The sequence below is a fragment of the Plutella xylostella genome, chromosome 4, assembly GCF_932276165.1.
Source record: "Plutella xylostella chromosome 4, ilPluXylo3.1, whole genome shotgun sequence".
NCBI lineage: Eukaryota > Metazoa > Arthropoda > Insecta > Lepidoptera > Plutellidae > Plutella > Plutella xylostella.
In genome coordinates this window covers 1,615,091-1,632,158 of record NC_063984.1, presented here as the reverse complement: position 1 = coordinate 1,632,158, position 17,068 = coordinate 1,615,091, and the positions used below count along the sequence as shown (strand labels likewise).

The 17,068-nt window shown below is 40.4% G+C and overlaps 2 protein-coding genes across 2 annotated transcripts; one reads left to right on the top strand and one right to left on the bottom strand.

Annotated features, from left to right (window-relative positions):
* Positions 1–260: 260 nt before the first annotated feature.
* Positions 261–2,253, bottom strand: LOC105389397 (translationally-controlled tumor protein homolog). The gene is given in 3 exon segments (NM_001305498.1): positions 261–754; positions 1,700–1,958; positions 2,172–2,253. Coding segments are annotated over 3 exon segments (519 nt in total). The 5' UTR covers positions 2,200–2,253; the 3' UTR covers positions 261–522.
* A 1,307-nt stretch (positions 2,254–3,560) lies between these two features.
* Positions 3,561–16,435, top strand: LOC105389396 (zinc finger protein 628). Its single transcript, XM_048627627.1, has 19 exons — positions 3,561–3,719; positions 4,354–4,452; positions 4,819–4,927; positions 5,100–5,350; positions 5,671–5,842; positions 6,409–6,541; positions 6,704–6,938; positions 7,343–7,592; positions 7,877–7,983; positions 9,282–9,422; positions 10,531–10,686; positions 12,051–12,195; positions 12,594–12,792; positions 13,476–13,572; positions 14,149–14,340; positions 14,743–14,865; positions 15,325–15,414; positions 15,981–16,040; positions 16,314–16,435. The coding sequence occupies exons 1-19, from the start codon at positions 3,585–3,587 to the stop codon at positions 16,401–16,403; spliced, it is 2,784 nt and encodes a 927-aa protein (XP_048483584.1). The 5' UTR covers positions 3,561–3,584; the 3' UTR covers positions 16,404–16,435.
* The last annotated feature ends 633 nt before the right edge of the window (positions 16,436–17,068 follow it).

Below are 17,068 nucleotides of genomic sequence, written 5' to 3'. Positions count from 1 at the left end.
TTGAATTCGCAAAAGGCTACTTCGAAGTAGAACGTTTCGGCATTGACTGAAGATAACTACCTGATAAGTGATAAATAAATTAACAAACTAATCTACCTATAGAGATTCTGCAGGATCTTGGAAGAGGCCTGTGTCCAGTTATAGTCGTGGACGATTAGGTACACGTGACTTATTTGATGATAAAACGTTTTCATGTAATAGATACCTACCTAACCTATCAATAAATTAACATCTTCAAATCAAACAACAAAAAGTAAATGAATTGTTCATTAATTTATTATTATTTAAGTATTAGTAGGGTATGCAACATTCATCAATATGAAAAACATTACAAAACAGTTCAGCCTTGCAGAGTGGAAGCCAGTTTGGCTGGGATGGGCATGATTTTATACAAAATAAATAAAAAATAAATATTTTGAACTGAGTACTTGAATTTAGGCGAGATGCGACTGAACAGAATAACATTAATAGCCGAGCCATGTCACAATACGCTTATAATATCCTGAGATTATGTGAATTGGTTTAGAACTTCTCCTCAAGCAGACCGTGTTTGAAGAACATCATGACCGGTGTGGAGACTCCGTTGATGTCACGGTACTCGCACATGGCCACCATACCGTCACAGTCCATGGATTCTCCGGTGAAGAACTGGAGCTCCTTAAACCTCCCGAGGATGTCCTTCATTACTTTGTTCATGTTGGTCTTGAAGACATCCACCTGGTCGGGGGCGGTCTCTTCCAATTTTGCTACTAATCTGGAATTAAGGAAAATAAATGTATTAGTAAGGTAAAATAAGTACTAAGTATGATTAAAGTAATCTTTAATAGCTATAGAAGTGTAAGAATTTTTAAATCTTAAATACCTACTAGTAATCATTGGGTTAATAATTAATTACTAAAGAAACAATGTAAGCTTAATAAACAGCATCCACTAAAGAAGTTGATGCATAATTTTGATATTAAGTTATTATTTTAGCATCAATAGCTCCAAATACTGATATGAATATATCAATATCTGGTATTAGATGATGCACAAGTATTACAAAGACTCAAAAGGCAAAGATTATTGAGATAACATAAAAATGATGTCATCTTTCTCATGCATAAATGGATTAACTTCAAATCAGATGAATAATACTTATGGCTCAAAACCTATTCAGTGTACTTATTTCATGATAGTCATAAGGCTATAGTGTTTCATAAACTTGCCATATGGCTAAGTCACATATGGTTGTAAACAATGTAGAATGTATTAAGTCTTAGTAAATATTATCAACACCTGATAACAAATGACATTGAGACAGATAATAACAAAGGTCACTCATTCCAGACCAGAATTCTCTAATTCTTACCCAAAACCTGCCAAATATTTCACTTACAACTACCAAGCCTGCTTTAAGGTTATTAGGCAAAGGGCAATGACTCACAAGGTTGGGGTGTGTCAATGAACTCAAAAATATATGTAGCATTAAGTATAGAAAACTCACTGCAGTATTTAGAGGTTGTAAAGGCGAAAGAATAGGTGAGGTGTGTGCGATTTATTGGACATTACAGGTTACACCATTCATAACTACTGCCAAAGGTGATATCAGAAAGAAAACCTACTCTTCAAATTGTAAACAAAGACACTAATGCACTTATTTGAGTCACAAAACCAGATTCACTGTCAAAAATGTAGATGAATTCACTGGTATACTTACTTTTTCATATAGTCTTTTAAATATAATGTGTAGGACTTCTTGTCGCCGAAGGCATAGGTCTCCATGAGCCTGTGGTTCAGCACGATGTCGACCCCGCTCTCGGTGGCCGCGTCCGTGCCCTCGTCAGCCTCCTCGGCCGAGGGGTTGAAGCCCTCGATCTGGACATCGCCGTGGGTTCTTGTGACAAGTTTACCGGTGACTTCGTAGATAACTTCGTCAACAAGTTTCATTTTGTAAGTGTCCGAGAACATCTCGTCACCTGAAAACATAAACACATTCATTGAACACCATATGGCACCAGTCACAGACACCTAGGGTGTCGATGTGGCAAAAAGTTTTGTGAAAAACCAAGACGTCTTCATCATCACTGGTCAGCAAATACGAAATGTCAAAGTCACTGATATCACAGAAGGGCGTATAATTTAAAATATTCACACAAAACACTTCACTGAATCACATTAAACCAAATTACCAGTAATAATATCCTTGTAAATTCTCATTTTGTAGGATTAGAGGCGATTTAAAATAATAAAAACCGAAACTACGGCCTCCAGGCTCTACACCTAAACCGGAAAGGACTTTTTTTTTTATGAAACGTCATTCAAATGTCAATTTAGTGTTTCCAGTTTAAAAAAAAATTGACAGTGCGGCCTCAGAAAAGAAAAGAATTTAAAGGATCCCATAGTTAGGGTTCGAACGATACTTTCGATACCGAGTAAGTATCGATACTTTCGTTCGCGATACCCGATACTGAGTACTCGATACTTTTGAGCCGATACTTTTTCGGTATCGATACCCTCGTCTCGATACACAAATCGCTGGTATCGAGTACTTTGTCGTCACATTATAATATGATAGGCCTTCATAAAAGATCTTAAAACAAAATCAATCCGTTAAAACCTCAGAGTCTTGCATTTTTTTTTGTGTTTATTTCCTATTATCACCAAAACTTTTTTTTTTAATGCAATGGAAAAGTAGGTTTTTTTGCTGGCGAAGGTACAAAACTTAACAATTTCGCAAGTACTCGATACTGAGTAGTATCGATACTTTTGGACCGATACTTTTTCGGTATCGATACCCTCGTCTCGATACCACATGAGTACTCGGTATCGATACCGGACGCCGATACTTCGAACCCTACCCATAGTAGTCCCAGGGTTTAGTACCTACTTCTCGTTAGCTCGTTGGTACCTATGTTCCTTGGTTTAGTCAAGGGGTTTAGTAAGTAATAAATGGCTCGTTAGAGTAGTACTTAGGTTCGTTGGTGCAGTACTTAGTTATGGATGCAATAAATAATTGAGTACCTATTGAGAACTTGTTGTGTTCCTTGGTGTAGTGTAACTGCTCATATTGTTTTTTGTGTGCGTTTCCTTTTTAGTTACCTAATGTATGTCCGCGCTGGTAGGTCTGTGGGCGCAGCCCTGCGCGGCCACGCAGCCACATGCCCTTGTCTCTCCTTATCTATATTCATCTTTGTTTTTCTTAAAGCCTATCCGTTTCTCAAAACACCGACACGCTAGAACAGACTTTCCCAAAACATCCGGACATCAAAATAATCTTAATAGTTATACCATTGACCTAGATATTACTAGCGTATCGGTATTCTATTCCTTTTGAAATCACTGAGTTATACCTAATATGCCTATCCTATTCCTATGATACCTCCATAATCTACATTGATGAATTTGCTGTGCATCTAAGCTGTGCATACATTATTTGCCTATCAAATACATTTATACTTGTCTCTTCTCTCTATCAATCAATCAAGTTTTTTCTTAGAACATCGCATTTATCGCAAGCTTCCTACGCAACACGGCCATAATTTTTTCTGTACTATAAACTCAAGGAAGTAGATGGCGCTTTAGTTCACTTTCCTTGAACAAAGATGGATGTTTTGCTTTATAATTCTGCTGTGTGTCGTTTATGTGGAGAAGAAAATGAAAATGGAACCTTATTGTATTCTTGTGATGCAAATGGTCAAAATTTAGGTGATATCATAAATAAATATTTGCCTTTGAAGGTAAGAACAATTATTTCATAATAATTTGAGACTGTTTTGACTAACCAAGATGGCCGAAATTTCACTTTTGTAAATATCAATTTCACATCTTTTCTTAGAATAATATTGTAATAAATATTTTTTTCTACCATGATAATTAAGTAAATATTTTAGAAAAAACATTCAGAATGAGTTAAGCTAAGTTAGTTATCATTTTAGTCAATTCATTTCTTTTCGTAATGCGCGCGATATTTGACAGCTTTTGTAACTTCATCAGCTGTTCATATTTTACTTTTATTTCTTTTTATTATTCTTAAAATATCTAAGTAAGTAGCCACAATCCTATTCGCAGTAATTAAGTTAGGGTTCGCGTGCGTATAAAACTATTTGTGCTAATTAAAACATTTTCAGGAGTAAATTAATCGATCATCATCAGCCCTGAAAATATTCCACCACTGCATAGACCTCTCCCAAGGAGCGCCACAATACCCTGTCATCGGACTAAGTTATCCAGCCACGGAAGATGGTGTCCCATAAAGGCAATCCTAATAATTCATATTAATGATCTTTTGAGAACTTGTTTAACCCACTGGTTAGAGGTTCTTCAACATATATGGCTATTGATGAAGCAATATAAAATGTTGTGATTTGTCAGGTTGTTGATGATGGGCAGCTGCCGCGCACGCTGTGCCCCGGGTGTACCATACAGCTGGAGGCCACCGTAGAGTTCTTTAACCTCATCATTAGTGGACAGGTAAGAATAGACTAATAGATAACTAGTAATTTTTTTAATAGAAAGATATAATGCGGAATCGTTGTGTGAACAGTGTGAACCTTTAAATTGTCACAAGCTATGAGATTCTTTGATTGAATATGGTTTGATGCCTTACTCAGGAGATAGGCTGGCTTAGCTGAAATTAAGGGGATATGTACAAAGATTCCACTCGAGAGAGCCATGTACAGGTACTTCGCCCCCCTCTCTGAATAGAATAGAAAAAATAAAAATAAAAATGGTTTGATGCCTGAGAGATGGCAATAGGTCCTCTTCTGTTACTTCGAACTGCAAGTCAATTAGGGGAAGAAGGAAACATTGTAATAAAAACATTATATTACCTTGCAGAAAATTATCAGGGAGCTTCATCAAAGAGAGAAAGAATACAAGAAATCACTTTTGCTGAGATCAGCGGCGGAGCAGAGTGAAATCATCACAGAGAAAATTGTTTATGAGAGTAAGTTTGTGCAATAAAGAGTTAAATTAAATTAATAAATTGCTCATGGAATAATCATGTTGCATCAATATACAGACAGACTGTGTTTTAAAATTCATAACTTTCACAAGTCACTGCAATAAAGTTGTCTTTTATAATGATTAGCTGAACTAAAACAACCAAACCCTTTCAGTTAACACAAGCGACGGAATATTCCATGTAGAGCATCCGATAGCCCTTCAGGTGGCCGGACTGGAAAGGCCTCGGAGGAAGCGAGGCCGGCCTCCCAAGAAGACCAAGTCTCCCGAGGAACTGGCGCAAGAGATTAAAGAGAAGGAAGAGCAGTTAGCAAGAGAAGCTGCAATGAAAGAGAACTTCTTGAATGGGGAAGCCGTGGGCAAGAGACGGAGAAAGACTCCAACTAGGTTCAGGGAAGCTGTGCAGGTTGGTAAATGTAACTCTTGAATATCTTACGACTGTCCGAATTCAGGATTGCTTAGAGTAAAGACTGCTCATTGTTTCTATTTTGTTGTAAAATCATCATCAGTCAGTAGTTGTCTACTGCTGCAAGGAGTGCCACAGCATTCTGTCATTGCTCATCTAACCAATAACTGACAATGTTGTTAGTTCATTTTACCAACTCACCCAAAAAACGTCTACACATAAGCCAATCATAGGCCTCACTGAACGTTGTCCCCCCCATACCCTTATTTTAATTAAAGCTACTATAATTATTACAACTACAAACTTCCACCCTCTTTCAGGGCAAAGAGCTCGAGCGCATATTCATCGAAGAAGGCATGATAGACCCTGAAGAGAAGGAGCCCTCAGAGGAGAAGCCCGCGCCGCCGCCCGCGCCCGAGGTCATCGGCCACCTGCGGGAGGCGGGCGGGCTGGTGGCCGTCACCCGGGGCCGGGGGAGGGGGCGGCCTAGAGGTAATTTTAGCACATTATTTTAAGGCAGATTAACACACATTGAGTATGTATGGAATATTCAAAAGTTTAGATACATCAAGCCCAGCAATGGTAGCTATTCTGAAGGCAGAAATTCTAATTTTAACGCTGTCAAACTATAAATTCTGCTAGCAAAAAATGACATTAATGGAAACACTGATAGAGTTGAATTTATATTAAAGAAATTAAGGTTTTGACAGCTCTAAAATTAGAAAATCTGCCTTCAGAATCGACATCAATGTCTACTTAACACACGCACGTCTACTAAATAGTGTGTGAATCACTCTTTGTGAATGTACGAGATTGTGCCGGCTAGTTTCGCATCCTATAAGAAGTAGCCTATGTGTTTAGTAGTGTTCCGGTGTCAACCGCCTACATACCAAAATACATGCATAAAAAATCTTATCCATAAGTTATCAATTTATCATATCAACGACGCATTCCGCACACAGAACGTGAGATCATAGATTAACAAGTCCCGTTATTTTATGGTGAGATGTATATCAAGTGTGACTGAGTAAACCTTTAATTATTTCACTTGTCCTTAGGCCGCACGCGCCCCACGCTCTCCCAGTGCTCGGTCTGCGGCCTGCAGTTCTCGTGCTCGTGGCGCTACATGTCGCACCTGGCGTCGCACCAGCGCCGCGCCCCCGAGCCCAGTGCAGAGGTCAGTGCACGAGTGTAATATACGTCGATGTGGATTCTGAACAATGCTCCGTGTGCGGCCTGCAGTTCTCGTGCTCGTGGCGCTACATGTCGCACCTGGCGTCGCACCAGCGCCGCGCCCCCGAGCCCAGTGCAGAGGTCAGTGCACGAGTGTAATATACGTCGATGTGGATTCTGAACAATGCTCCGTGTGCGGCCTGCAGTTCTCGTGCTCGTGGCGCTACATGTCGCACCTGGCGTCGCACCAGCGCCGCGCCCCCGAGCCCAGTGCAGAGGTCAGTGCACGAGTGTAATATACGTCGATGTGGATTCTGAACAATGCTCCGTGTGCGGCCTGCAGTTCTCGTGCTCGTGGCGCTACATGTCGCACCTGGCGTCGCACCAGCGCCGCGCCCCCGAGCCCAGTGCAGAGGTCAGTGCACGAGTGTAATATACGTCGATGTGGATTCTGAACAATGCTCCGTGTGCGGCCTGCAGTTCTCGTGCTCGTGGCGCTTTTGATTTTGATTTTTTTGATTTTTGTGGATTCTGAACAATGCTCCGTGTGCGTTTACAGCGGGAGAGAGAGAAGACGATTTACAGGGCTTTTGTATTGAATGCAGCCGTGCATTTTGTGTATTGCACCTACTTAAAAGTCCTGTAAATGTAGTTATACCAGAAAAAAATATACAGTGTTTTACAGATGTCTGCCATTCTAGACACCCGTTAAATGCTGTTTATATGGTAATGCAGTTATTTTTACTGGATTTTTTGGCGGTATTGCATTTTGCCCCTTTGTTTCCCAGCAGATATTGATGATTGCTTTTCTCGTTCCAGCAGACAGAAACCAAGACTGAAGGGAAAGTAGATGCGCCACAGCCATTACCAACATTACCAGAAACTAGTGATACCACATCAGATAACATAGCAGAAATAGACTCTACGGCTACAGATAATACCGCTCAGAATGGCTTGGATGACAGTGAATCAACAATAATTAAAATGGAAATAGAACAGACGAGTGATGCAGTTGTGGAAGTCACTTCTAGTCCTGTTAGTAAACCTGAAGGGCCTAGCACGGAAATTGGTGAGTAAAAAAAAAAAAAAAACTCCTCTACATACTCCATATGTAGTTTAGAATTTTAATAATTGTGGCTGAATGAAAATATATAATTGGTGACTGACAATACTCCTGTTCTCATTCATGAAACTGCCGCTATTTTCATGCACAAGGAGTCTGTTCTACGGTCACAGTACCTATATACTGTTTTGTTCATTCTATATACTATGACCGTAGAGCAGACTCCCTAGACCCCATTGCCCTTCAAAGTGTGTATGTTTTATAACTAGTTTTCTCTCTCTTTCTTTCAGAACCGGCGGAAGAGGAGAGTGATCTAGTAAAAGGCAAGAAGAAGCTGAAGTGTAACGTCTGCGACAAGATGTTCAGCAACCGACAGAGCAAGTCCATGCATATGAAGGTAAAGACACAATACATTACATGACTTTATACAGGGTCGTCATCTATTAGACATGTGTGTGTTATGTGTAATGGTCTGCAGATTAGTTTGCTATGTAGAAATAATTCTATCCATTTTATTAGTATTTTGTTCAGTGAATTCATATTTATTGCCAAGAAGCTTTCACATTATCTGAAGACAATAATCTCCTGGCTGCCCGGTTATGCTGGAATTAGGTACATTATTACACTGTCCTGCCACACTAACAGCAAAAAATACCTCATTGCAGTATCAATTACTTTCTCGACATCACCAAAGGATAACTGGTAGAGAATGCTCCTAGCATTATGTTCGCCTTTGTACAATTTTATTTTATTCGAAATAAATAATAAGCTTTGATATTATCTGAAGGCAATAATCTCCTGGCTGCCCGGTTATGCTTGAATTAGGTACATTATTACACTGTCCTGCCACACTAACAGCAACAAAATACCTCATTGCAGTATCAATCACTTTCTTAACATCACCAAAGGTTAAATAGGATGCTAATAGCATTAAGGTTAAATAGTAGAGAATGCATTAAGTTCGCCTTTGTACAATTTTGTTTTATGTGCAATTTTTTTTCTATAATAATTTTAATAATCCCCCTCAGGCAGTGCACGCGGGCGAGCGTCCCTACCAGTGCCAGGAGTGCGGACTCTCGTTCCCCGCGCACATATTACTGCCGGAATACACAACTCACAACTCACAAAATTACGCTCGTCTAGCCTCACCCTTAGCCCATTTGTTTTCTATTCTGCCTGACTGATATTTATATAGATTTACTAACAATAGCAGAACATCTTCACCTCCCCAGTTTGAGTAAAATTGTATTAACTAGATATAAGTAAAATTGTATTAGTTATAAGCAAAAAGTTGAAAAGATGCTCGAGGAGTTTCTTTCGCCATTTCTTTCCTCCTTAATGACGGGGCCTTTGTGAAATGGTGGTAGATTATGACTTTTGACAAGTAATTCTAATATTCTACGTCGAATAAATAAACTACGACTACGACGATTTGACGACCGAATGGCGTAGTGGTTAGTGACCCTGACTACTGAGCCGATGGTCCCGGGTTCGATTCCCGGCTGGGGCAGATATTTGTTTAAACACAGATATTTGTTCTCGGGTCTTGGATGTGCCCGTGAAATGGCAATAGGCCCGCCCCCTATTACATTGGGACTAACATAACACTCTGGCGAAAAGTGGGTGCAGCAATGCATCTCTGTCTACCCCGCAAGGGAGTACATTAGTAAAATAAACTATTTTTTTTTATTTCAGGCAGTGCACGCCGGCGAGCGCCCCTACCAGTGCCAGGAGTGCGGCCTCTCGTTCCCGTACCCGCGCTCGCTCAGCGTGCACGCGCTGCGCCACCGCCGCGCCGCCGCCGGGAAAGGGTTCGCTTGCGACTTGTGCGGGAAGGTACACCATAAAGATAAAATACTCTTTCATCATCATCATCATCATCTCAGCCATAGGACGTCCACGTCCCCCAAATCATTGGGGGAGGCCTCTGTTCAGCAAATACTCTTTATTGCACACAAAAAGAAACAGTATTACAAACATGAACAGAAAATAAATAGCACAATCGGCGGCCTTATTACTAAAAGTAATCTCTTCCAGACAACCAAATTGAAAGGTAATAGAAATAATGAAAAAGGGTAGCGTGTGAAAATAAGATATTTATAAACTGCATTAATATAAAGTATAAACGATATGTAAATAACTACATATAATAATATGTAAAACCTACATAGTTAATAATAAATATATACCTATATATCCTATAATAATACATAAATATTATTAAAACCATAGTATAGGAAGACAAATCTGACCCCTCTCAGTATTAGTAGTATAACTCTATTGTACATAAAACACTTATAATAAAATTTAAGACATAAAATATATAATACAATAAGGGCGAACTTAGCGATAACGCTAAAAGCGATCTCCAGATCTTCCAGAAGCATCGTTACTATGCTCTGGGGGTCAGGTTTCTCTGCCCATTACCGTACTATCATCACGTGACGTTAGTTCGCTGAGCGTCCCCGTGCACACCGCCGGCCGCGGGTTCGCCTGCGACATGTGCGGGAAGGTACTGTCATACTGTAACGTTAGATTTAAAAGATTTTACGTGGGTTTGGCATGAAAAGTCTGAAAATAAGGCTTTCTTATGTACTCGAATGATCTGGTTATGAAATTTAGTTTTTCACGTCCCTCCGACAGTGCCAATCAAGAGGCTCCCGCATCATCATCATCTAATGGTCAATGCTGGTCTCCTCCCATGGTTGGCTGACGAAGGCCTACGATACTACACCGATACATAAAATTTTAAACTCTTTATTGCCATAATTTAAAAAAAGTATGTGTTATTTTCATGTAGGTATAAGCAACCATGATTTTTTCAGCTAGGTATATCCGTCATATTTTTACTTGAAATCACAACAACCTAACTCACAAAACTTCCCATTTTTCCTAATAATAAACACCTCAATTACCTACAAATTAATTAACACTCAATCCCCAGGTCCTAAACCACCCGTCATCTGTGGTGTACCACAAAGAGGCCGAACACGCGGGCCGGCAGTACGTGTGTATAAACTGCGGGAAAGGATTCAAGCACCGCCAGCTACTGCAGAGGCATCAGCTGGTGCACACGCAGATACGACCGCACACTTGCAAGGTAAATGCAACCTTATTGTAATGTAGTAAGGTAGATATTAGATTGAGGCACGTGTGTATAAACTGCGGGAAAGGATTCAAACACCGGCAGTTACTGCAGAGGCACCAGCTGGTGCACACGCAGATACGACCGCACACTTGCAAGGTGAATGCAACCTTATTGTAATGTAGTAAGGTAGATATTAGATTGAGGCACGTGTGTATAAACTGCGGGAAAGGATTCAAACACCGGCAGTTACTGCAGAGGCACCAGCTGGTGCACACGCAGATACGACCGCACACTTGCAAGGTAAATGCAACCTTATTGTAATGTAGTAAGGTAGATATTAGATTGAGGCACGTGTGTATAAACTGCGGGAAAGGATTCAAACACCGGCAGTTACTGCAGAGGCACCAGCTGGTGCACACGCAGATACGACCGCACACTTGCAAGGTAAATGCAACCTTATTGTAATGTAGTAAGGTAGATATTAGATTGAGGCACGTGTGTATAAACTGCGGGAAAGGATTCAAACACCGGCAGTTACTGCAGAGGCACCAGCTGGTGCACACGCAGATACGACCGCACACTTGCAAGGTAAATGAAGCTTTATTGTAATGGCGTAAGGGGCCGTCCATTAATCACGTGAGGCTCAAAGAAGGGGGGGAGGGGGTACTGAAAACCTCACGAAACATCACGAGGGGGGAGGGGGGGTTCTCGTTAGACATCACGTGTTTAATTTTTTTGTCAAAAATTAGGTATTTCTGAACCGATATTTTGGACGGCGCAAAAATTTTAACGATTTGTAGTATGAGAGTATGACCTATATTTTTTCTAGTCAAAAATTGCCTTTACATAGACTTCCAAAAAAATACACGTTATCCAGGGGGGGGAGGGGGGGTTGGTCCCAAACCTCACCAAATATCACCAAGGGGGAGGGGGGGGGGGTCAAAAAATGAGAAAAACGACCTCACGTGATTAATGGACGGCCCCTAAGGTAGATATTAGATAGAGGAACTTAGAGATACGACCGAGGTATGCATGTGTAGGGTAAATGCAATAAGGACGCACCCTGAAAAAAGGATGTAGACAAATCTAATGTCAAAGGATTCCCTCAAGATAGTGTGTCAGGATAATTATATAAATCATGCATAATTATATGCTCACGCAAGCGAGCCACCCGCTTTTCCCTGTATATTTGTACTCACTACTACCCACGTGACATATATCACGTGAATGAATAATAAAAAAATATTAAAATGACGGGCATCTCTTTCTAATCATTGATCTGTCAAATCTTCTGTCTGCCACTGGCAGTCATTACCAAATGATTTATATTTTCACACGGTTATAAAATACACTATTAAAAAAACCTTATCTCCCAGATTTGCGCAGCAACGTTCAAGACGAAAGCGAACCTGATGAACCACCAGCTCCGTCACTCGGGCGTGAAGAAGTACGGGTGTGAACTGTGCAAGCAGAGGTTCGCGCACAAGACCTCGCTCACGCTGCACATGCGACTGCACTCGGGTGAGATTTGTGACGGCGAATATTGCATTTTGAAGTTGGTTTGTTAGAAAACTAGAATATCGCTTATTTTATGATTTATTTTAGAAGCTATAATGACAAACATAACACTTGAGCATGGCAGGAGACTACAATGGAGTTAGTTTATATCATTCACTATGAGCCTCCGTTTAGCAGCTTAAAGGTATATTTAACAGCACCAAAATCCATTTTACGTGTCTCGTTTTGTGGTGAACCTGACTCGATAGTGGGCCATTATACAACTACAATACAGTGTTACATAAAATACCAACCGAAGTTGAAAGTGTTTAGAGGGCCACCAGTAGGTATTATCTCATTATTTTTAGGTATTTTAAGACGCCTTGTAAACCAATGTTCACCAGCCACCTTCTCCATTCCAGGCGTAAAACCCTACGTCTGCGGCGTCTGCGGCAAATCCTTCTCCCAGAAAGGCAACCTGAGCGAGCACGAGCGCATCCACACGGGGAGCAAGCCGTACCAGTGCCGCGAGTGTGCACGCGCCTTTACCACCTCGTCGCAGCATCGCCTGCACGCGAGGCGACACCAGGCGCAGCGCCAGGGCAGCCACGCGCTGAAGAGGTATGTCGGCACACTTCACACTCATAGTGCAACCACACGGGGAAGAGGTATGTCGGCACACTTCACACTAGCACCGGGAGCAAGCCGTGCCGCGAGTGTGCGGAAAAAGGTAGTTTAATATCGTCACATTTCACAAACATAATTTATAAATGTTTATGTTTATGGGTGTGTTAGTAATTGTTATGAAGTACGGGGACTGTAATTGCAGTTTTACATCGTCACATTTCACACTAGTAATGTTATAAAGAATGCCAGTTACGGCCGGTGTAAATGCAGTTTTATATATTCACATTTCACACTCCAGTAATGATACAGGTGAAAGTTTGTGTTTCACGGGATGTCTGCTATTTTGATGTTTGTCGCGTGAAACACTTTAATTGCCTGAAATTTGTTTGAGTAGGACTTTAAGCTTAGGTAGAGACTTAAAAGGGAAACTGGGTCTATTGTAATATGTGCGCGTAATAAATTTAGCTCGCAATCGCTAGTTGTCAATGATTTGACTGTATGAAATTTTGTTTTTAATGCAGTGTAATGAAACATGTATCTTCTTCTTCTCCTAAGACAGAAAGAGCCCCTTATCCGAACGGAGAGTAGTTTGTAAACATTTATGTTCCTCAGAAAATGTTATATTTATACGTTGAATAAAAATTTGACTTTGACTTTATCATGTCCATTCTCCGTAGGTTCGCGCCGGCGGCGGTGCAGCGCGCGCACAGGCGGCGTGAGGAGGGCGCGCGGCGCTGCGATGAGAAGGCCCCACAGCAGATACGGAACCATAAGGTAACTGTGGCATGCGATACTATAGTCTGCTACAATACGTAGGTACAGTCCAACTATATAAAGTACAATACAGAGTGGGATTTTGCTAAGTCATTAAAAATAAAATACCGATTGATAATGGCTTTTTAACGGATTTGTGCTTTAATAAATATTATACATATATCGATTAAATACTATCTTTACAATTAGTTCACTTCAATCCTTCACTTCCGTTTTCAGGACTTTATAGTTTTACTGTACCTGTAGCATGTACGATACTACCAGCATGCGAAGTGCGTGGTTTTACACAGTTCGAGTAGTGGGTATTGATAGCGAATTTATATATATGGGGGGAGAGTCGCCTCCTTGCTGTATGCGCTACGCCAGCTCCGTGTCATACAAATTTACGTCGATTTTAACTGCTCGACCGGTAAAGAAAAACATTCAGCCAAGAACCACCAGGTCAAACAAGCTGGAGAGCCTTCTATTGACATTTAGACAAATCAAGCAAAAAAACCCTCATTTGGACCTTCAAAACGTCTTCATATTCTATCTATTTTGATAAATCATGTAAAATACCCATATTCAAATTTTCAGCAAGTATCCTTACTAGTCGACAAGCAGCAGCCGCCGCCGCTCAAGGTGGAGCCGGAACCGGAAGTGGTCGTGAAGCCGGAAGAAGAATCGATGGCGCCGGAAGCGGAAGCGGAAGACGGCGTCATATACGTGACTTACGACGTGGATGTGGAGAGGGACGCACCGACTTACCATATTTTGGATACTGAGGAGGTAAATTTCAACAAAGTTTGTAGCCAGTGGCAAATAAGTAAGTCGTCAGTGGAACTTATATGAAAGTATTTTCTCCAGATTGACGCCATTGTGACTCGCGCTAATCCTTTCAGTCGGTAGACCACTGACCCGCGTTGGTCCGATGACATTAGAAAAGTGGCTGGACCAAACTGGGTGACACAGGACCGTGGAACTTGGCGTAACATGGAGGAAGCCCATACATTGCAGTGGGTTAATATAGGCTGAAGATGCTGATGATAATGAATCCTTTCACCACGTTAATAAGTTTCATGACAAACATTAATAAACATACAGACATAAACTTTCGACTTATGATGTGTCGGATTTTGTGTGTGGAACTTTTGCATTGCTCGTGAGTGTAATATGCTATGTACTCCACAGACGGAGCTAATGTCCGACGACAAGGTGGTGTCCAACTGTTCTCTCTACTCGGGCGAGTCTTTGCTATTAGCTGAAGAAGAAGAAGAACCAACTACTTACTACAATGAGGACGCGCATATGGCGGTTAGTATAGAATACAGGGTGTTGCAGAAAAGCCCAATAGTACATTCTTTAATCATCTAAAATTTACTTTCAAAAGTGGCATGTTAGTTTTTGCTAGTTGCACCCACTTTGTATGTTTGAGAAGACGTAAACTTTTATTTGTTTTTGTAAATTATAAAAATCTTAACTATCTAATCACAGAAACTCGATACGTTATCTACATAAGACTACGTTAATATTTTATGTAATTTATATTTTTTTTACACTTTCCCATTGCTCCATCGCTTATCAGCATGGAGCGCAAAACCCGCACTACAATTTGTGGCAAAATGGCAAATGTGTTCTGTCGCACTCGCTTTCGAGGCCGAGCAATGAGAGTCTCGCTCGACGAAAAACTTTCATCACGTCTTGTCGTGAGCCTCTTACGCCCCATGCTAGTTATGTTGTCGCCACTAAAATAAACCCTCCTTTCTCCCGCAGGTGACGGACGAGGAGGGCAACCCGCTGCACTTCACGATGCAGGACGGCACGCGCCTCGCCATCACCTCCGCCGACGGGAAGTCGTTGCAGGTACTGTATACACGGAAACCAACCAGTTTAGATAGATGGAGTGCTCTTTATTTGTACACCAAGAAATTATTAACACTTTTACCTACATGACAACTTAATTAGGGTACAAAAGGTGGTTTTAACGCTTATAGCGATCTCTTCCACACAAGAACCTTGGGGATGGATGGACTAAAAGAGACACAAAATGGGTACAGTTTACTTACTAAAAGGAATATGGTTTACTGTATAAGTATACTCTTTTTTTTCGTTGTCAAGCTAGTAACCTTAAATTAGGGTATAAAAGGCGGTCTAATCGCTTATAGGGATCTCTTGCAGTCAATTTTGGAGGGATGGACACATCAGGAATATAAAAGTATACTGTACGTTGTCAAGCTAGTAACCGTAAATTTTGTTGATTGAATTGAATTAAGATGGTTTGTGAGTTGACAAGATACTGAAGTGTATAATAACTACTTGTAAAGCTGACTACATGAGCTGTAATGGGCTCGTTTCTTTCAATCAGCATCAGCTTGTCTCACTAGCTGTTAATGTTTTTTTTTGTTATTACATTTAAAATATTTTTTCAGGTGATAACGCAGGACGGCCAAACTATCCCAGTAGAGATCAACGGCTACAACGAAGACGAGGTCAGTGTTGATTCATGATAAAATTAAACCAACATTTTTAACTAAGTAGGTATATATTTTAAAGTGAGGCTGAAGTGGGAATAATTCTGAAATTTACCTGGTAGCGGGAACTTCACTGATAATAAAAGTTTTTTTTTAAACTGCTCTTTTAGTTTAAATTAGCCTAGCCTATTTAGTTACCCACTGCTGGGCAAAGGCCTCCCCTTTTTCCTTCCACACCCTTCGATACTGTGCACTCTCAGTAGTTCTTGAATATTTTTTTTATATTTCCAGGAGGAGGAAGAAGACTCCGCGGACACGGTGGTGCACCAGCTCAGTCTGCAGAAGGACTCGGACGCCGCGCACTACTTCACCATCGTCTAGTCAATAACAAGTATTTTGTTACAGTTACCTATAATAATAAATAAATAACCTATGAAGTGGCAGGTTATGTATATCAAAATCGTTGCTGTGGGGCGTACGTTTTATGACTTTTCTAAAGTATTTGTTTATTCCGGCCTGAGATTATTAAATTTTTAGATAGGTATACCTAAATATGTTTAAAAAAATAAGCCCAAATTTTAACGCTGGCTGATTTTGAAATATAATGTATTCGCCCGGATATAAGTGAATAGTGGCGACAGGCATGAGAACAGAAAACAAAATTACGTAGTCTTCTGTTCTCATGCCTTGCCATGTTGTTACGCTGCTAAAGTACGGTTTCAAAGTCTTGAAAGCTGTTAACTCAAGAATAGATTATTTACAATGTATTCAATACCACTTTACTAATTGTATTTCGTATTCAATTAGCATTGTCAATTTTGCTGTTAAGGGGTGAAGGTTTAAAACTAATACTATTTTTAATACTTGCTACTGAATGCAAAAAGCGAAGCGAAAATGGCACATAATATGTATCACAAACAGTTGATTTTATATCAGATTCTACAATATGATTACAATCCTTTGATTGATCCAATTGGTGAACTGAAAGCAATAAAAGTTTTCAGAGTATCTTTATATTCTGAAAACTTTAATAACCAACTTGATAA